Below are 21,407 nucleotides of genomic sequence, written 5' to 3'. Positions count from 1 at the left end.
TTGGTAACTGACCGTTGGGAATTAGCCATTTTTGTACCGATATACATTAGGCGGTCAGTAGTTAGTCGACAGATGCTTCAACCATTAATTGACCGATGGATGTGCATCGTTCGGTTGCTCAGTCTGATAGGCCAAATTACCGTATTGTTCAGTCTAATCGACAGAGAATTCTTCGGCCTGATGCATCATCTGGCGACCACAACTCTTGAGTCTCATCGACCGGTAGAATTGGTCAACCGATTACTTAGTCTAGCGACCCTAAATGCACTTGCGATACTTTGATCGATAGGTAACCGATTGGTTGGTAACATCGACTGACATGCCTTTCAAAACTGATTAGTAAGGATGAGATTTTTTACTCTTATTTGATATTAACCATTGTTGCATATTCCCTTATAGTAACAAAAAGCCCACTTTATCATGTTAATTAAGTTCATTCCCAAGCCATACCACCAAAAGTCACCCAAGTTGGGGTTTACTAGCTAATGGGTCCATCTTAGGTCTTTGGGGTTAGGTGTCCTATGTGCCCACCGTGAGAATTATCTTACCATGTCACTTAGGATATTACAAGATACAAAACTTAAAGGAAAATTTATGAAACACCCCTTGAAAATGGGTCGAAACTCGGATCACCCCCTGAAATTTGAAAATACTCAGATCACCCCCTGGAATAGAGCCCAATACTCAGATTCAACCCTATCGTTAGTTAACTGATGAAATCAGCTAGTTAATTTTTTTGAAAACCCTAAACTACCCTTGAGAGTATAATTACTATTAATTCTTCTGAGTTGCTTCTTTGTTCTGGGAGAGAGAAAACAGAGAGAAGAGAGAGAGAAAAAGAAAAAAGAAAAAAAAGAAATCTAGGCTTTAAACAAAATCCATGAAGATTGTCTTCAACCTTCAGCCTAGAACAAAGCCAGCGGAAGGAGAAGAACTCCAATCGCATAAAACTCCTTCAACAAGGCACAGTTGGATCTGAGGTTTTGAGACAATTGTCGAAATTTTAAGCTCTTTTGAATGCAACCATTAATCAACTCAATTAATATGTGAAAAGGGACATTCAACTCTTGCAACCCTAACCTGATGGTGAATACAGTTTCAAGCTTGGTTATGGTGCAAAATCTCACAGTAGAGAATGATTCTGGGGAAAAAAACTCCTAGGGCTTTAAGATTTAAGGAATCTCTCTTTCTGTTTGGGGTTCTCGGTTAGTGGAACCGAACCAAACCCTTGAAGCAAACTTTTAGAAACTATTCGAGTATTGTTCCGATTGCAAGAAAAACACAGAGGTGGTCGTCGACCACTCTGCCGACGACTATCTCTAGCTCTAAATCGACCAATTTGAAAATACTACATGTTGGGTTTTAAGATTTGAAAATACTTAATGGGTCGTCGACCAATTTGAAAATACTAAGATTTCTCACCTTCTCTGATTTTTCTCACTCTCTTTCCCTGATTTTTTTCTTCTGAAATCCCTCCCCCGAAATCTCTCTTTTTCTCAATCTCATATTTGTTTCTCCAATTTTTTGTTTTTGTTTCTTTGTTATTTAACAATCGAAGAGAACTATCACAGAGATCAATCGAAATTTCTGCAAATCTGCCCGATTCCAGGTATGATTCTTGGAATTTCTTGATCTATTTGATCTATTTGAGATTCTGAAGTTCGATAATTGACGGTATCTGTCCGAAAAACTGATTTTTGCTCTTGTCGATCAAACTCAGAGATGACATTTCTGTGATTTTTGACAAAATTGTTGCAATTCCTCAAACCATCTACAATGGTTCCATTCTCGAATTTCGATATGAGATCCACTTTTTGCAAGGATTGAAGCTGCTAAAGCAAATCGACGGGAAGAACATCAACCAGATTTTTGTTACCCAGTTCAATGCTTATTACGATTCCCCCGAGTTGCAGAAAACTCCAACGAAATTGCAATGGTGAGGTCGGAGTTGCAAAGTAAGGATTACGGGGAGAGGAGGAAGAGAATGGGTGAAAGTGGGTATTTTAGGTTGAAGATGAAGGAAATGGTAGTATTGTAAATTTGGTTATAATGATTTAGTACAAGGGTAAAATAGTCTTTTAACATCAATAACTAACAGTAGACTAACACCGTTAGTATAGAGGGGGTGATCTAAGTATTTTCAAATTTCAGGGGGTGATCCAAGTTTTGACCCATTTTTAGGGGGTGTTTCATAAATTTTCCTAACTTAAAGCACATATTCCTAAATCTAGATTTCATTAGGTGACGTCTATATAGACCATGAAACCAATCACCTACAAGGCCCAATTACCTAAACGTGCAGAAATGATGTGGGGCTTTAAATTGGTGGTGATCGACTAGCTCGACAGAAACCAATAGGACCTGACTGGTTGACACCCCTATCAAATCCTGTTCGGCTCCGGCTCGGGTTTGCCCAAACACACGTGTATTCCTGGTCATTAAGGGGAACCAACTCCATGTGCTTCCCACCGGTTCGATGTTTGGACCGGGTTTAATCACGGGGACCAATCTCGACCATTATATTTTCCGAGCTCTAGTATGAATCTCTGATCCCTTTTCCTCTTGTTGCACCGTAATCAAACACTGGTAACAGAGATACCATCTCTCCTCTCTCTGGTAAGTTATCTAAGACGAACTTCAATTTCTTCTATCCGTTCTTGAAATGTTATTGAACATGAAAAAATCCTGTAATTTCAATCCTTTTTGTATGCCCAATTTTGCATCGGAACCTTTCTTTGCTTCTTATCATCAATTGCCTCTTAATCGCTGTGTGGTTTGGTCGAATTGCCAGATTCACAGATAAATCTGCTGGTCTCGTCGGAGAGCCGATCTCCATGGATCAAGCAGAGTTAACGACGGTACAGGTCGGTGATCGCTTCTTGCTTCTCAACTTCCCCGTACTAAATAAATTTGGTGCTATTTCGTGGATTCTGGTGCTTCTATTTGAAAAACTCGGCACATAATCTATTATTTTTCTTATTGTGTTCCTGCTTCTGAATTTGAATTCTGAACTTATTATTATTATGTTTGAGCGTAAGCAAGGTCGAGTGCCTTATTTTGGTATTTGAGTTTGGGCTTTTGTTTGAGAAGATCCCCCCTTTTCCATTGTAGTCAGAAAGAGTGTTGGGTGTTGGTTGGATGTGTATCATGGACTAGATCTGCCGTTATACTTCATTGTGTATCCAATTTTAATAATATACTACTTCAGCTACCATCGTTTCCCCCCTCCCCCTCTTTTTCTACTTTTGATGATCCATTTGATTAACAATGTATTCATCTGAAGTGGGTTTGCTGAGCTGTCATGTTATTTATGTATACATATATTTTCCCCTTTTCTTATGGTTTTAATTCACAGTAGGCAAAGGTTTTAGACTGGCTTCCAAGTTAATGCAATACTCCAGTTTTCAAGCTTGGGACTAGGAATGGAGCTCTAAAAAGATTGGGTCCCAGAGATGCTTAGAGCTCTGTTAACAGTTTATGAGTAGTAGGGAACTTGTAGGAACATTGTTGAAAATTATTAGTTGGCTTGGAATCTGAGCTAGACGGTTTTCAACCCATCTCATGGTGGAACTATACACTTTTGAAGTCCCGTATCTGCCATGGTTATACAGAACTTCTGAACATGCGTAATTCTTTTCTTTGAGAGGTTATCCACTTATCCTCCCTACTTATAAAAAAGGAAAAATAAAGAATGTCATTTTTTCCACTTTATATACATCCAGTTACATTTGCAGATTGTCATTGCTTTGAATTTATCGTGGCTTTAAAGAATTAAAATCTCACCTTGTGTGTTGGTACCTTCAATGTTAGTCCCTAAATAGGTTAAACTGATAGGTGGTTTCAAATTTAGTTATTTGTTGAAGGTTATAACAGTGGAACCACCTTTACTTTTGATGTAGGTTGTAGGACAGCCTAGGTTTTCATATTTCTAGGGTTGAACTATAAGAAAGAGTGGTGGGAAAGGGTTAGGCAGATCAGGGTTGAATAATAAAATAATAAGGGAAAGAATAAGACATACGTAATGTTATGGGACTGTGAATAGTATCCTTGAATAGTAAAATTTGAGTAAAAAAGAAGACAAGGGGAGTGAAATCTGAGAGAGAAAAGAAAATAGTAAAAGGGTGAAAGAAAAGAGAGAACACTGTCTTCAGTCGTCACTTGGCCACCATGAGCACATCTTAGACAGAAAACACAATTTTTATTCCATCACTTCCAAGAAAATTGTAGTTAAATAAGTATGCATATACTCTTGTTTAAGAAAAAATAGAAATTCTTAAACTGTAAATTTCCTAGCTAATTTATGACTTGTAACTTAACTTTCTCTTAACGAAAACGAAACTTAAAAAGATAGGAACTCCTAAAAGTATGACTTTTTGACTCAATTTAGAATTCATTTAAAAATTAGACTTTCTAAAGACAACTTGATGCAGATTCATCACCAAATAGAGCTTGTTTCATTGGGAATAAGTCTAGGGTTGGGTTACATACATGTTGGGTCTTTGATCCCATGGGTTTCTAATGTAATAGACCACTTTTATGAGCCTAAAATATGGGTATATTGGTTGCATACGGGATTAGTCCAATACTTAGTTTATTTTTTATGTTTTTTAATTGAACCGGTTCAAATTGGTTGCATCCAATTGGTTCAATTTAAGTGATCATATGACTTGGTTAAGTGGTCATGTGATGTAAGTTGGGCTGGATTAGGACTCTACAAGTCCAGCCATGTTTTGAGTCTATTTCCTTTAGTATTCTAATTTCCTAATCAGTTTAATACCTAATAGGTTAGAGATAGGGTTAGGCCATTCCTTTTTAGTGTCTAAGTTTATTTTTGAGTCTTCTATATAAGTTTGTAAGGGAGGCCAGCATTACGTACGAATTTGATTAATAAAAATTAGCTTTATGCTTGCTGCCATTGCTGCTGCTATTTGTGAGTGTATATCCTTGTGGACTCAAGGTGGTTAAGGGTGGGTTATCCTGCGACTCCTTGCATTGTGAAGGTCAGGAGGCCTCTTCAAGTGTTCAATCTGCTACTGTTCTGCAATCTCAGACCTGCAACCAGTAAGTGTTATCTAATTTACTGCTTCCCTTTGTTGAACCCTAACCTGCAACTATTTTCCTACAAAACCCTAGTTCTCCCTCAAACCCTAAAAGCTTCTAAACACTGCCCAGCCCTAAGCAACCATCCAAATCCCTCCAAACTTCAACCGAACCCTTTCCCCCACCACTGTGATACTCGGCCGGAATCCTTTGGCCTGTCTCCCCCTAGAAACCCTAGATCCATTTGCTCCCTTCATTCCCAAAACCCAAAACCCTAACCCTAATAATTCTGAAATCTTATTTCCTATTCAAACCTAATTAAAACCTATCCTAATAGACTCCTAAAAACCTGCAGACCATTACCCAATAAAGCCCTAACTCAATCTCCCAGTCCTAACCCTAATTTTGCCCTAATTACCCTAATCTGCCCCATTCGGCCAACCCTAACACACAACCTGGTCCTAAGTGAGACTTATTCCACCTAGGCTACATCAAATTGGTATCAGAGCTATGGCGGAGGGAAGCTCCAACCAAGCCTCAAAAGACTCACCTCCATTCATTTTCAAGACCCGAGTTCATCTACCCAATGGGAGCACAACCATATTAGTTGTTGATGAAAGGCGACGTAACAACATTATTTTACAATCCGTGGTGGATATGTTGTCTCAATCAGGAGAGATTTGCATCATGCCTACAGGTAAAGTCTTTGTTGAATTTGGGTGTTCTTCATACCATGATGGTGCTTGTGTCAGCCGGTACCACATTCAAAGAGTTTTATTGCGGTAGGTGGTGATTGGTTAGACATGCGACAAGGTTGGATTGAACCTGAAAACAACTCGTGTGTCCTACCTGATCGACACCGTCTATACCATTGTTTTATTCTAAAAGGGTTACAACCAAAGGTGACCACATCGACTGTACAGCCACAGGGATTGCTAAACATGTCAACTCAAACGCAAGTGGCATCGACTGTGTTTGAAGTTTCACCAATGGTGGATGCACTAACAGAAGATTCTACTAAGGCAGTTTGTGTTGAAGAGATTCAAGAACCTATAGCTAAAGAAACTCAAGTAGACCAAGCTGCACCAGTAGTTAAGATCATGGTTGAGAAGCTCAGCCATCAAATTGATGTGGAGGTCCAAAACACAATGGTAGAAGAAACTACTGAAGCGAGCAAAGTATACAAGGCTGAGGACATGGAAGATGAAGTGGTGGTTGAGAGCACTCCACAAGAAATTATTGGCATTCAAGATGCTGTTTTTGAAGAGGTGGAGCTTGTATCTTAAGTATTAGATGCGAAGGTTGCTAACACTGAAGACTCTATGGACAGGACATTCACAGTTGCTGCTGATTCAGAAAACGAACACATAGAGTTTGTTATGCCACCATTGTTCTTCGAAGAGAAAGCTCCACGCCTTGGAGATTTTATCTCCAATGTTCCTGCTTCACTGGAATTCTGTTTGGGAATGGTTAAAGCTGGTGATCACATGTTGATTCCTCCTCATCACTACAAAATTCGAGGACGAATTTTTTCAAGTTGGGGAGAGTTAATGCAGATTCATCACCAAATAGGGCTTGTTTCATTGGGAATAAGCCTAGGGTTGGGTTACATACATGTTGGGCCTTTGATCCCATGGGTTTCTAATGTAATAGGCAACTTTTATGGGCCTAAAATATGGGTATATAGGTTGCATACGGGATTAGCCCAATACTTAGTTTATTTTTATGTTTTTTAATTGAACCGGTTCAAATTGGTTGCATTCAATTGGTTCAATTTAAGTGATCATGTGACTTGGTTAAGTGGTCATGTGACAACTTAAGTGGTCATGTGATGTAAGTTGGGCTGGATTAGGACTCTACAAGTCCAGCCATGTTTTGAGTCTATTTCCTTTAGTATTCTAGTTTCCTAGTCAGTTTAAGTTACCTAATAGGTTAGGGATAGGGTTAGGCCATTCCTTTTTAGTGTCTAAGTCTATTTTTGAGTCTTCTATATAAGTTTGTAAGGGAGGCCAGAATTATATACGAATTTGATTAATAAAAATCAGCTTTATGCTTGCTCCCATTGCTGCTGCTCTTTGTGAGTGTATATCCTTGTGGACTCAAGGTGGTTAAGGGTGGGTTATCCTGCAACTCCTTGCACTGTGAAGGTCAGGAGGCCTCTTCAAGTGTTCAATCTGCTACTGTTCTGCAATCTCAGACCTGCAACCAGTAAGTGTTATCTGATTTATTGCTTCCCTTTGCTGAACCCTAACCTGCAACTATTTTCCTGCAAAACCCTAGTTCTCCCTCAAACCCTAAAAGCTTCTAAACACTGCCCAGCCCTAAGCAACCATCCAAATCCCTCCAAACTTCAACCGAACCCTTTCCCCCACCACTGTGGCACTCGGCCAGAATCCCTTGGCCTGTCTCCCCCTAGAAACCCTAGATCCCTTTGCTCCCTTCATTCCCAAAACCCAAAACCCTAACCCTAATAATTCTGAAATCTTATTCCTATTCAAACCTAATTAAAGCCCTAACTCAATCTCCCAGTCCTAACCCTAATTTTGCCCTAATTACCCTAATCTGCCCCATTTGGCCAACCCTAACACACAACCTGGTCCTAAGTGAGACTTATTCCACCTAGGCTACATCACAACTTTATTAGGTAAACAACTCACTACAACAGTTAATTAACTCTAGAAATAAAAGAAAATCTGTGCCTCCCCCCTATGTTTAGAGCTTATATTTTGGCCCATTACAAGTAAGCCTTATGTGTAACAAGCCCAAACCATATAAAACAAAACCAGACTTCATCCTTCATTCTTGGTTACATCAACTTTGATTGACATTTTGTTCCATTGTTGAAGGTTCTCAAGAGGGACATTCCATGGGAGACTTATATGACGACTAAGCTGATCACAGGAACATGCCTTCAGCTTTTAAGGCGTTATGATAAAAGATCTGAAAGCTACCGAGCAACACTACTTGATGATGTAAGTAATTTATGTTACCTCATTATTTGTCCCCTGTAATGATCCATGTTTTAACTTTTCTTCAGCAGGTCACTATTTTTCATGCTGTGCCTTCCATTTGTTTTTTTTTAATGGGAATCACCTGCAGACTGATGGGGATGAATGATGAATGGCTTTGAGTTATCATTCTTCGTCCTCCATTTCTTTCTCCTTCTGCTCTCTCTTTTTCTCTTCTCTTTGATAAATTTATTTGATGGGGACAGCTTTTTTACCTTTTTTTTTTGGGTGGGGGAGGGGGAAGGACGAAGGTGGAGTTCAGTCTGAGGGAAAGGGTATAATGCTCACAGGCTTTACTGGTGCAATTCATTTGTTCAATTGGAAGTCTATAAGCATAAGTATGTGGTGATCTCGATCCGATGCCAAGTTTAATTGGCCAATCCCAACAGATCCTGGCCGAGTTTGAAGGAAACTGTTGCTTGCAGACTTGGTCAGCTGATATTTGTTGGAGACTGGTCTATGTTACTTGGCCAAGTTGCTCAACTGATCGATACATGAAACCATAATAATAGTATGATACTGTCACAGCCCGAAAAGGGGGCAAAGTAGAACAATACTTTTGCAGTAGCAACAGAGTGGATAGATGACATAAGCTACATTATTGGATACAGCCCAATATAAAGGTGGTGTTCCTTATCAGCACTTTCTCTAGCTAGTTCATCTGCAAACATATTAGTGGATCTTGCTTTCCATTGGAAAGAGATAGTCCTAGCTTCAGTGTGTAATCAGGAATGCAACAGTAGCAACTAGAACAAGCTATTCAAGAAAAATGTCTTGGTGTCTTTCTGATATTGAAGAGAGGGCTTTTGTGACAGGATGGTCCAGCTTATGTTCGAGAGTTTGTCAACATTTTGCGTGCCATAAACAAGCAAGAAACAGTGGAATATATTCTAGCTCTTATTGATGAAATTCTCACAGGTAACTGAGGAAGTTCTTCAGCAGTCAAATTTCATCTTACATATTAGTTAGTTGACATCTTCTTGACTTCTCCTGGCAGCAAATCCAAAGCGGGCCAGACTATTCCATGACAAATCTCTCGCAAATGAAGATACCTATGAACCTTTCTTAAGTTAAGTATTTAATCAAATTCCTCTGTATGGGTATTGATTTTGTCATCTGATATTCTTTTCATTTATTATTATAATTCAATTCTAGCACTTTATTTTTAATATTAGATTAGACTTTTGAGATATCTTCTGATGACCATAATTTAGTATTGTTTTTCTACTGATTGAACTTTTGGCTGCCCTAGTTGCATCATTGACTGTCTTATTAATGCATATATGGATATTATTGAAGAGGAAATACTGCAAGACTGGTTTGGGTTGGTTTGGTCCAGATCTGAACTTTTTAGTTCAAAGTTTGCTTCCATTAAGTTTAGTAAGTTGTGGAATGATTAGGAAGCTTCCCCACGTATGTAGGAAGTTATTTATTTTGTATGAGGTATACTTTCTAGTTCTGAGTTTCTTCCGTAGATTAGGCTGAAATTGTCAGAAGTTCTTTTCCTTAACAGGGACTACCTTCGATTGGAAGGCCTGGTCCATCAGAGCTGTCGGTTACTATTTCTGAGATAGTTACTAATTTTTTGATTTAGTCCACTTTGGTGTTCTGCTGACAGTACAGGCTGAGTACTGTCTTTTTTTTGTAATTGATTAACACTTAGCATTGTGTTTCAGACCATAGAGTGTTGTGCGTTTGGTTATATCTAGCTTTGTAATTGATTGATTTCCTTGTTGAAAGTGTTGCTGGAACCACTGGTTAAACCCACTGTTAGATAGCATATTGATCCTCCCGTAGAGTTTGTTCTTAGTTGAACTGGTTCTACATTAGTTAGTTTCTCAAATTTGTCCTAACAAGTTAGTGGAGTGCATAAAACAGTGAATTAAGTCCCTCTGAGATGGCCTACATCCAAAATTTTCTTGATCAAGTTATTGAGGAGTTTATGCAACTGGATAAATTGTTAGCTCTAAGTCAGCAAAGAAGTGGCATACCCGAATCACCTCTACTTTACATACTGATCTCAACTTTGTACCTCCACAGGAAGAGAAGAGACCACTAATCAAAGAACAAGAACTTTAAGTTGAGGTTAGAGTTTAACAAAATCCAGCAACTGGTGATGACAAGGAAGAGATGGTGCTTGAAGATTCTACTGTAGATGCCTATATTGAAGAGGTTGAAGCAGACAAAGTTGAAACAATGGACAATTAGGTCGTGATTAAGGAACTTGACACTACTACAGAGGTTGAGGTGGAGATTGACACAAAAGTTCCACAGGACTCTATGAAGACTCCTTTTACCTACTGAAACTGAGCCTGAGGTGGAGCACATCAAATTTGTGATTCCACCCAAGTTCTTCGAGGAGAGAGAGCCATGCCTTGAGGATTTCATTCCTAGCTATTATGAGTGGCTAGAATACTGTTTTGGGCTGAAACTGGACGTACACCATATCAAGCTGATCCCTTTGTTAAAACTTGAGGCTGAGTTTCTTCAAGCCAGGGAGAGTTGATGCATGGCTCAAACAGTACAAGCGTAGGAGGAGAAAACGAGGCCCAAAAATCATAGTACTAAAACTCGCGAAATTTCGGTCGAGATATCGAATATTTCGAGTATCTCGACCTGTCCGAAACGAAACGCAAGTCCGAAATGAAAAAATGCAATATTTCGAATATTTCGGAAATTTCGATGAAATTTTGGAAATTTCGGTCATCTCGTTTCGGAAATTTCGGAAATCTCGGACATTTTTGGCATTTTACACCCACAGAAAAATACCATATTTCGACCGAGATTTCGACGAAATTTCGGTATCTCGAAAATTTTGGTCAGACCGAAACACCGAAACGAAACGAGATTTAGTACCATGCCAAAAATAGACCTGGTTATGGTTCTATTAATCCCCACGACCAGCACTTGTGGATGTTCTTCTAGAAGATTGAATGAAGATTTGAGTGGGCCCCATGTGATTTGCGTGGAGAGGAGATTATCAATAAGATTGTCTGGAATATTCTATTAGATCTACTACTACTTTAGTTTCTATTGTGATAGTTCCCTTTATTCTAGTTTCTATTTTGTAATAGATTTATTTATTTATTTTTTATTGGTACCTACTCTATCTATTCTATGGGGGGAGGGGAGGTGGGAACCAGGAGGCTTGAACCCAAGACCTCCTGGGTAGGATGAGCTTTTACGCTCCACACTCTACCAACTGTGCTAGGCAATTGTTCTTTGTAATAGATTTAGTTGCCAAGTCAATAGCAATCTCGGAGTTGCTATTTTTGTGTAATAGCAATTAGATCTTTCTAGAAGAGTTGTAATTTTCTAGAGTTATTTTGCAAAGGAGGCACAGCCTACCACAAATTGAGAGGTTATTGAGCAATAGGGTTTTCCCCTTTTTTGGTCAGTGGTGAGGCTGTCCTTGGACTGTGGTGAAGCAGCCCCAGCCCCTAGTGGTGATTCCAAAGTCATATACTTCCTTTTTTTCTTCCTTCTTCCTTCATCTCCTCAAGTTCCAGCAAGCATATTAGGTCTTGCGTGGGTGTTTTGTATTGGATGACAAGTTATTTGATTACTCTCAATTCTGGTTCTGTTTTTACGAAGTATTTAATCACTGCAATTCTGTCCCTATGGGTTAGTTTCCTAAATCTGTCCTAACAGGTTAGTGGAGCACATCACTTCTTGAGACATACTTCCCTGAAATCAAATGTGGTCCTACTCCTACCGCTACTTCTAGATTCTGGAATTTTTTATTCATGATCTGATTGTTATTTCGACTAATGTTTGGTTGATCTTCAGAGATCATTGATTTAAAAATCTTCTCTTAAAGTTTCGGGTCAATTGGATTCTAGTTGAGAGAGTTCTCTCAACCGAAAGAGGAACCTCTCCTCTGCTGTACGTGTTTCCATTGTGGGGTTTAAGAAAGGGTCTTCTTCGATATAGCAATTGAAGACCCATTTCCTATTATTTACAAGCCCTCTTTCCTTGAGTTGAATTTCATCATTCCATTCTTTCTATTCTGAATTCCAGAAAAGACCCTCTTTCAAATTCAATTGCCAGTTAGTCCCAGCTTCCATTTGCTTTACCAAACAGGGTCCTAGACTTTCTCATAATTTACAGAATTGCCACTGTCCATATTATTTTGAGTTTCTTTCACTTCGGTGGGCCCATAGCGGCCTAAAAGCAGGGTTCTGAGAACTCAGGTTGCATTCGATGGTCCTCAGGCAGTTTGTTCTCTATCTAGCAACAGTATTTTTTTGGTTTCTTGGTAATCCTTTGGTTCAATCTCTCTTCCTCTTTTTCTTTCTTCTTTCTAGTCCATTTCCCTATGATCAGTGTACAACAACAACTCAGCCTTGTCACAAGTAAATGGGGTCGGCTACATGGATCCTTGCCCTCCAATCAGCTCTGTTCGAGGTCATATTTGAAACAAGCCCTAAGCTATGCATGTCTTTCCTCACCAATTCTCCTAAGGTCATTTTAGGTCTACCCCTGGCTCTTTTAGTTCATTGAATCTGAATCAAATCACTCCTCCGTACTGGAGCATCCAAAGGCCTCCGTTAAACATGGCCATGACATCTCAAACGACTTTCTCGTAGCTTATTATGTATCGGGTCTACCGCATACAAAGTTCTAAAACTCAGTTTCGACCAGCCAGAAACTGAGATATGGTCGAAACCAGGGATTTTTTCTCAGCCAACTTGAGGTGGTGGTTTCGAGGCCCAAGAATGTTTTTTTTTTTTATCCGATTTTTTGTATGCAGTTTATTTTTTACATTCTAAACACAATGCATGAGCTAGTTTCACAAAAAAAACACTCAAAATGGTACTTGTGATTTTTAACCCAAGTTTACTAGTGTACGCACAATGTGCTAAGAATCATAGTTGTGAAAGGAGGCACTTATTTATGCCAAATATCATTATTTCATTTACTTAAGATATTATTCGTAATTAAGCAAATAACCCCTATTTGAATCCAATAAAATAGTTAAAAAATCAAATTCCAAAAGGATAAAAGTCGACCCCCCCAGTTCAAGAACAAAAACTGGATTTTCAGCGGTAGGTGCAATTTTCAACTTTTAAATGCTGGGGTTTTTCTCAAATCTATAAAATACATAAATCTTAATATGGTAAAACATTTCTAAAAACAAAAAATTGCGGTAAAATATTCATTTGTTTTGATATGTAAAAAATATTTTCATTCAAAGCGATTTTGACAGCGTTTGCGCACACCAAATTAAGTTTGACCGAAACATAACTAATGTAATCCTAGATAGGTAGAAGACCTACTAGGAGCCAGGTAGATCAGACCCTCATAAAGGTGCTGTCCGATTGGGACAGATTGGGGTATTTAGGGTCAAATCTAGGGTTAGGTTAATGAGAATGGGGTTAAATCTTATATGGTTTTAATGGGCAGGTCTAGGAGAAGCTAATAGTGTAGGTTTGAACAAAATTTAAAAATTTCAGAATTTAGGGTTAGGGTTTCAGGTTTTGGGTTTTAGAATGTAGGTTGAAATTAGGGTTTAGAGTGGAGTTTTGGGGTTGGGCTTGGGATCGAGTTTCCTAAACAGTGAGGGGAAGACTCGATTGAAGTTTGATGAGAAATGGATGGCTGGAAGTATGATTCTGTATTTTAGGTTTTTTTTTGGGGTTTAGTGGGAATGAGGGGATTAGGGTTTTGATGGACAGTTGGGGTTGTAGGTTAGGTCTAGTGGAGGAGAGGTTGTAATGGATCTGTGGTTGAAGTTTGAATGGATTTGAGTGGAGGGATAAGGCTGGACAGATTTTAGAAGAATAAGGGTTTATGGGGACCGATTAGGGTTAGGTGGGAGGATTAAGAAGAAGATGGGAATGCTGAAACAGTAAATAACTTACTAATTTAAGAAGATCTTCAATGGTATCAACCTTGAAGACAACTTTGAAGAAGAACCTCTTGATCTACAAGATGCAAGGAGTCACTGGAGATCCAACAACCCTTCACCTTGATGTTATTCACAAGGCAAACTCATAAAGGGCTCAACAGCAGCAGCGAAACAAATATTTTTTTCAAAACTAAAATGTGGGGGAGCCTCCCACGATTTCTATATTAATAATAGAAGGCCATAGGCCAAATCCTAATCTAAATTCTAAACAAAACACTCTCTCACTAAATCGTGGAGGGGTGGACCTAATTACAACTACTTAAAATTTTAAAAGAGTTAAAAGACTTATCTACCCCTAATAACTTAAAATAAAAGACACCTATAAATCACTTAAACTAGACCAACTTAAATTGAACCAATTGGATGCAACCAATTTGAACCGGTTCAATTAAAACCTTAAAAATAAACTAAGTATAGAACAATTCTAAGGCTCCTACTATGGCCCTATGCTTAGGGTGGTTTCTTCAACTTGAGGAGGCTTGGATCTACATCAATAACTCCCTCAATATAAATCAGATTTAAGCGATCTTGGATTTTTTAGTTTTATCCTTCCTAGTTTTTCCACTCATCTATCTCAACATTCTCATCTCCGCTACACTGAGCTTATCTATATGATGCTTCTTAACTGCCCAACATTCCGCACCATATATCATAGCCATATGACTGTCCTATAAAATTTTCCTGTAAGTTATAAAGGAATAGGCCAATCACACAACACTCCGACCGCATCTCTCCACTTCATCCATCCTATTTTAATTCTCTGTGAAACATATCCTCTATATCACCTTCTTTATTTATGATTGAGCCAAGATATCTGAAATAATCACTCTGCGGAATTTTCCTCTCATCAAGTTTCACCACCTCATTATTCGTCCTAGTGTAACCAAAGTTACACAGCTTATACTCCGTCTTCATTCTGCTTATCTTAAAACCTTCTGATTCCAAGGTTGATCTCGATAACACTAATTTGGTGTTAATCCCTGCTTGTGTCTCATCCATCAAAACAATATCATCAACAAAAAGCATACACCAAGGAACCTCATCTTGAATGTCTCTAGTTAAATCATCCTTGATAAGCGCAAACAAATAAGGTCTTAAAGCTGATCCTTGATGTAACCCAATTGTAATTGGGAATTCACTACTTTGTCCCCCTACAGTTCTTACACTCGTCACCGCTCCATCATGCATATCTTTAATTATGTCCACATATTTTCTTGAAACACTTCTCAGCTCTAGTACTTGCCAGCTTAACTCTCTAGGGACTTTATCATAAGCTTTTTCTAGGTCAATAAAGACCATATGGAGATCCTTCTTGCAATCTCCATATCTTTCCATAAGTCTCCTAATTAGGTAAATAGCTTCCGTCGTGGATCTTCCTGGCATAAAACCAAATTGGTTCTCCATAATGGTAGTTTCCCTATGATCAGTGTAATTACATTAAATTGTGAATTCTAATCAGAAATCAGTGCAACTAATTCCTTTTATGTTTGAATTTGTGAACTAATTCAAACCACTTTTCTCTGTGCTTTTTTTTTTCTTTTTCAGATTGCTTTGGAAGGATAACTGGTATATGCAAGAGAAGACTTGTAAGATATTATCTCTGATTGTAAGGTACTTAAAATTCTAAATTTCTCTTGTGTTAGATATCAAATTCGTCTCGTTACTAAGCAAAAAAGGGATGCCTTCATATAATTCTTTCTTGGATATTTATGTTTTATTTTTGTGGTATAGTGCTAGACCAAAAACTCAAAATGGTCTGTATGAAAATGGAGCCTCAAATTCAAAGAGCAAGTTTAATTCTATTGATGATGTTTTGAAAAGATTGGTGGAATGGCTATGTGCGCAGGTTAGTTTGTTTCTCTCAACTGTATGCTTCTTCTGTTCAGCTGCCTCAAACTTTCAGTTGGCATAAAATCTTCAAGAGTCCTTCTGCAAAGCCAATTTCTGTCCTTTGTTGCTTCAGCTTGTCACCTCTTAAGGCCTTCTCATCTCTATTTCCAAATTATAATGAAAAGATTAAACACCTCTGAACTATGTTAATAAAGAAAGCTAGAACCTGTGACAAAGTTTGGTTGGATTCTCTATAAAAAACAAAAAAAAGTTTGGTTGGATTCAATATGCAAATGCTATAAATATTTAAATGTCCAGAATGCGTTTGTGATGACACATAGGAATGATTCTTTGATGTGCTGAAAGGATATATATTGTTTGAATTTTTATTTTTTAACTCACTGATGGTCTTTGTAGGACTTCTGGGAGATTTGATCTTTGTGTTTTCCTTATTTTCTTAATGAATTTGTTTGAATAATGCTCAAAAAGGAGATTATAATAAAATTTAAACTTAAACCTTCCTAATCTTGAACACAAACAATATTGAACAATATTCAAAATTTCTTGGGGAACTGGTCATGTATAGCCGTATAGGGGCCTGCACATTTCCAAGTGGGGGACACAAAAAAGAAACTGTTTTTTAATCTAAAACATGAAGATGCAATAATGATATCATTCACTGCTGCTTCATTTTTAGTGAATCACACATCGAATCATGTGTGTCTCCATCGCAGGAGATGTTTTCCCATTATGTTTGAGAAGATAGATTATTCAGTTTTTTCTTCAGAAGCCTGACTTCTGGAATCAGAGTTACTCGTAAAGTCTCACAAAAATGTTGCAGATTTTTTGAAGTGGAGTGCAGGCGTTTTTCACCCGATTTATTGGGTTACAGCTTTGTTTAGTTGGATTGAGTTTCTGATTTTATTGAGTAAAAAAAATGGAAGTTGACTAGTTCAATCTGATAGATGGGCTCGGGCACTGTGTTCATGACAATAGGTAGCAGTTTTTTTTAACATTGTTTTTGTCATCATATTTAAGGGGAATGAATGATATGGGAGATATATTTCAAATATTTCAGATATTTGTTTGGTTTGGGGTCACTCATTTTTTTCTTTTCTTCATTCTTCATCAATAAACTCAACTAGTTTTTCAATGCAGCAGAGTGTTCCCGTCTCTTTTATTCAGATTGTCCAATAAAATATATTGGTAAAAAGAAAGCAGGTGAGATGCCCAACCAAATAGTAGCATCCGATCAGAGGTTCAAACTACAAGAAAAAGATATATTACCTATGACTTCCTGATGATCAATTCTTAATTCATAGAATGGTCAATCCATCTCATCCCTCTGCAATCTGCTCAATGATAAGCCCAGAAGAATCACAAATATTAAACACTTTGGCCAGCATTAGGTCCAGAGGAAGCATGACCCCACCTCCCCACCCCTACCCCCCCACCCCCCTGAAAAAAAGTGATTCCAGCATTTCTTTAACCATTGGTGACGACGTAACAGTAGGAAACTGTTCCATAAGCTTCTAGCACATTTATAAGTTGTGATAAGAGCAAGAGTATTCTTAGGACAGGTCCATCTCTGATAGAATTTCCTAGGGGTTGCCTTTACTGTGATAACATTCTTAATTGGGTATGATGGTTTGGTTTGACAATATATCTCTTTCACTTTTTGTTTGATAATACATTTTTTCTGCAGCTGAAGAAGCCTTCCCATCCTACTCGTGGCGTTCCAACTGCTATCAGTTGCCTAGCAACTTTGCTGAAGGAACCATTGGTCAGATCTTCTTTTGTTCAAGCAGATGGGGTTAAGCTCCTCGTTCCCTTGATTTCTCCAGCATCGACTCAGCAATCTATCCAGGTGATCTAATGTTAATTTTTTTTTCCTTATAAATAATTTGGATGGATAAGGAAGGTTCTTTGAACTTAATTTAAAAGAAAAAAAGAAATTAAAGTCTAGAGAGAGTTGGTGTCCTTATGTAGGTTGGAATGAAAAGTATTTCAAACATGCCGTGAAGACTAAAGTTTTGAAATTCATGAGGAATGGTTGCCTAGAGATTGCCTATATCCGTGTTAATAAAGCAGCGTTGTTCCTAGGTCATCATTTGATGTAGAGGAGATATCGGATTAGTTCTTGAGCCAGTTGGACCAGCAGAAGTCCACCCGGACTGGTCGGAGGTATTAAGCAATATAGGGCGAATTATATATCAAATCAAACTATCAAAGATCTCGTCGAGCTCTTTTAGGGTCAGCCCCTTTGGCGCTGAAGTATGCATGTTTTTGGCTGTTTTGGCGCGATTTGAAGGCGAAACAGCCCGCCGAAGTTTTGAAATTGAATTTCGAACTTTTGTTTTCTTTTTCTGTAAGCAAGCCTCTCTATTTAAGGGCTTCGAATTCTCCTTGTATCCAGCTTACATTCTGAATAGAAAGAAGTTTTTTCGCTTTTCTCTACTTGTCCAATTTTGTTGAGAAAATTCAGTTACATTATTAATCTTGACACAAATTGTGGAAGGTGTTGGATACTTGGATGAACCATACTCCACTTGATAAAACATTCTAGGATCAGACATGGGTTGAGTGAAAATTCCCAAACCTGGCATAGATTTAGAATCAGATTCAGAGGGTTGGAACATTTCCAACCTCAATGCAAGCTGTTGCTGAAACTTGTATTAGTCAACCCATGCGTGAACAAAGGGATGGTCTGTCGGTGTGTTCAGTAATTTATACCCTTATATGCATATGAGTCATGGAAAAACTAACAAATGTTTCTTATTGTTACTTCTGCTAGTAAAAGGTCGTAGGATGAGGCACCGCCAGATCCCTTTCCAGCTGTCTTGCTCATTTCTATGTGTGAACTGATCATCTGGTCATTTTAATCATTGGATAGACGGAGAATTATCCGGTGGACCACCAGGTGGCCCATCTTAGTAGTACAACTTGATCGGGGCTGGGTTGAGCTATAATAGAGCCCAACCCAAAGCATAGCCTGATGTAGTTCAAAGTTAGGACCAAATTTCTCATGGATTGACTTTAGTTGAAACCCTAGCAGATCTCAACCATATGGCCCACCATGCATGATGCTTTTCCTCTTATTTTATTAATGGACCCAGTTCTTTATGCAAAATACACTCTTTTTTTGCAATGTCAAATTGGTCTGAAAATTAACCCATGTGGTAGAAAAGATGAGAAAGCTGGAAGGGCTTCTAGCGGAGGCCCAGCTGGATCACCATCTCCCTCATGCTTAGTTATTCATTTATTCTTAATTGACATGCTTTTTCCCCTTTTCATTGATATTTCTTGGCAGCTCCTTTATGAAACATGCCTTTGTGTATGGCTCTTGTCCTACTATGAACCTGCGGTGGAATACTTGGCAACTTCTAGGACCCTGCCACGTCTATTAGAGGTCGTTAAAGGTTCGACTAAAGAGAAGGTAAGTTGTGGTCTTTGCTTATATGTTGAGATTCATTTGCATTTGCGACATGGTAATCTTTATATATCATTAACTACTATCAAGTTCAGTTTGTTGGAGAAGTGATAGTTTCTCATATTTCTCTTTTGTTCTTAGTTCCCTTTCTGTGCATATTGGGACAGTTATTTCCAAATTTCCTTACCCAATTGAAAACAAGCTCCATTGATTTCCCACCCAGCCCCGAGTTCTATCTTTCGATTTTGATTTTTCCCTCTTGTGAGAATGTTTTCAAAAGTATTTTTGCTACTAATATTGTTAGCTTGATTTGGTTAAATTTTTGTAGGTTGTGAGGGTTGTTGTCTTAACCCTTAAAAACTTGCATTCAAAAGGAACATTCGGGGCTCAAATGGTTGACCTAGGATTACCCCAAATTGTACAAAATCTGAAGGCGCAAGCATGGAGTGATGAGGTGAGAAGTTGTGAACTTTGTAAAGTTTTTCCTTCACTATTCTTTCATTCATTTGTTTTAACTGGAGATTTTGGTGGATGAAAGAAGAGAAGTTGTGACTTATCTTTCTTTGGTTAGTTGTTACATATTGATGTGCCGATTTCATTGGTTTTGGCCATGATTTTAGAGATTTTCTCCAGGGACTATTGATCTTTTACTGGAAGAAAAAATCCAGCTATTTGAAAATCATAAGTAAAAATAATGTTTCATCTTCTTATTTTTTATTCTAATTGTGATACATTTTAAAGATGATGTGGAAAAAGCATCTGGGATAACTAGCATCTTTATCACTTGTAAGATTAAGCAAAGGTAATGCAGCTGCAGGAAAGAAAGGAGGAGCTAGCAAGCTCATATTTCTAGTCCCAATGGGTATTCTGTGTTCTGTCCAGTTTGGTTTTTTGTCTTGTCAAATTTTTTTTCCCCAATTTTAGACAGTCATAATGTTAGTTGGTCATAATATGTATTGCCTTTTGATTCCAGAAGTTTTCCCCCCTGATTCCTGGAAGTATTAGGAGAGTCCTATAGGCTGGCGGTAGCTCTGTTTTAGAGTTTTTCTGTTGCTAGTTGGGATCCCCAGTTGTTGTTAAGGATCAAAGTGAATCTAGTCTCAAGTCTATATATTGGCTGAGGGCCTCGACTACGTTTTGTGCAACAGAGATTTCCAGTTGTCTTCAATTGTGTGCTGTGTGGACTCATAGCCCACTGAGTGGATACTCAAGGTTCTCCCTTGGTGGGCTCGAAGGATCTGAATTGCGAGTGAAACTTGTTTTCCCTCCTTTTTATTTTCTGTTTGTTTCTTCATCCATCCAGGTTATAGTTCTGAGTCTTCTGACCCATCTAGTACTTGGGGGCACACCCCTGTTTTTTATTTAGTTTCAGCTAGCTTAAATTAGTCTTTTGTTTTTTGGGCGAATAATAATTTAAATTACGAAGAAAAGAGAGGGGAAATACAAGCCCAAGGGCCAACAAAACAGAATCTAGAAACTAGCTGGAGCGCAAAATGGAGGTAGGGAGACCCCAGGAGACAACAATAAGCCTATTCCTTGGGGTATCCAAGACCCTACCCGGGGGAAGGGAGCACACTTTAGAAGAAACATCGAATAAGATGGCCTTCCAAATCCCATCGAAAGAGCAGGATTTGGAAGTCCATCTTCTAAGATTTCGTTCCATCCAAATGTGGGAGATGGTAGCACAAAAGGCAAGCTTGCCCACCATGTTGCAAATCGAGTTCCTTCCAAAGGTCATATCAATCCAAACCCATTCCCTAGAGAGGGGGAGCGGCCTTCTTCGAGCCGGCCAGCAGTGCTGGAGAACCTGGTTCCAGATGGAGGCTGCAAAAGGACAAGAGAAGAACAAATGGTCTGTGTCTTCATGTCCATTCCAACAGAGACAGCAGCTGGGAGAGACTTGCATGTGGCGATGGATGAGAAAGGCCTGGGTGGGGAGGCAGCCTGCCATGGCACGCCAAGCAGTGAAACTCTGACGGAGGATGTGCCCTTTAAACCAAACCACTTTATGCCATGGACAGGTAGCCCCTCTATGTCTGACCATGTCCCAAGCGGAGTGGGAGCTGAAGATGCCTGATGGGGATGGGAGCCATATAGTGGTGTCGCCTCTGCCTCTGTGGCCAGGGGGAATGGGGGGAAGGGAGCTCCAGAGGTCATCAAGGGGAGGGGGGAGGGGGGAGGGGACCAA

At 38.8% G+C, this 21,407-nt stretch overlaps 1 protein-coding gene across 1 annotated transcript in view; it reads left to right on the top strand.

The window, feature by feature from the left end:
- The first annotated feature begins 2,755 nt into the window (after positions 1-2,755).
- Positions 2,756-21,407, top strand: part of LOC122640662 (V-type proton ATPase subunit H-like) — a 49,007-nt gene continuing 30,355 nt past the window's right edge. The window contains exons 1-9 of the mRNA XM_043833889.1: positions 2,756-2,864; positions 7,887-8,012; positions 8,864-8,966; positions 9,046-9,116; positions 15,503-15,570; positions 15,691-15,805; positions 17,495-17,656; positions 19,100-19,225; positions 19,548-19,673. Coding sequence (XP_043689824.1) covers positions 2,835-2,864; positions 7,887-8,012; positions 8,864-8,966; positions 9,046-9,116; positions 15,503-15,570; positions 15,691-15,805; positions 17,495-17,656; positions 19,100-19,225; positions 19,548-19,673 — 927 coding nt within the window. The 5' untranslated portion in view covers positions 2,756-2,834. The remainder of the gene's footprint in view (positions 2,865-7,886; positions 8,013-8,863; positions 8,967-9,045; positions 9,117-15,502; positions 15,571-15,690; positions 15,806-17,494; positions 17,657-19,099; positions 19,226-19,547; positions 19,674-21,407) is intronic.

This window comes from Telopea speciosissima, chromosome 9 (genome assembly GCF_018873765.1).
Source record: "Telopea speciosissima isolate NSW1024214 ecotype Mountain lineage chromosome 9, Tspe_v1, whole genome shotgun sequence".
Classification (NCBI taxonomy): domain Eukaryota; kingdom Viridiplantae; phylum Streptophyta; class Magnoliopsida; order Proteales; family Proteaceae; genus Telopea; species Telopea speciosissima.
Note: the sequence above shows the minus strand (reverse complement) of the source record. Positions and strands in the feature narration are given on the sequence as shown.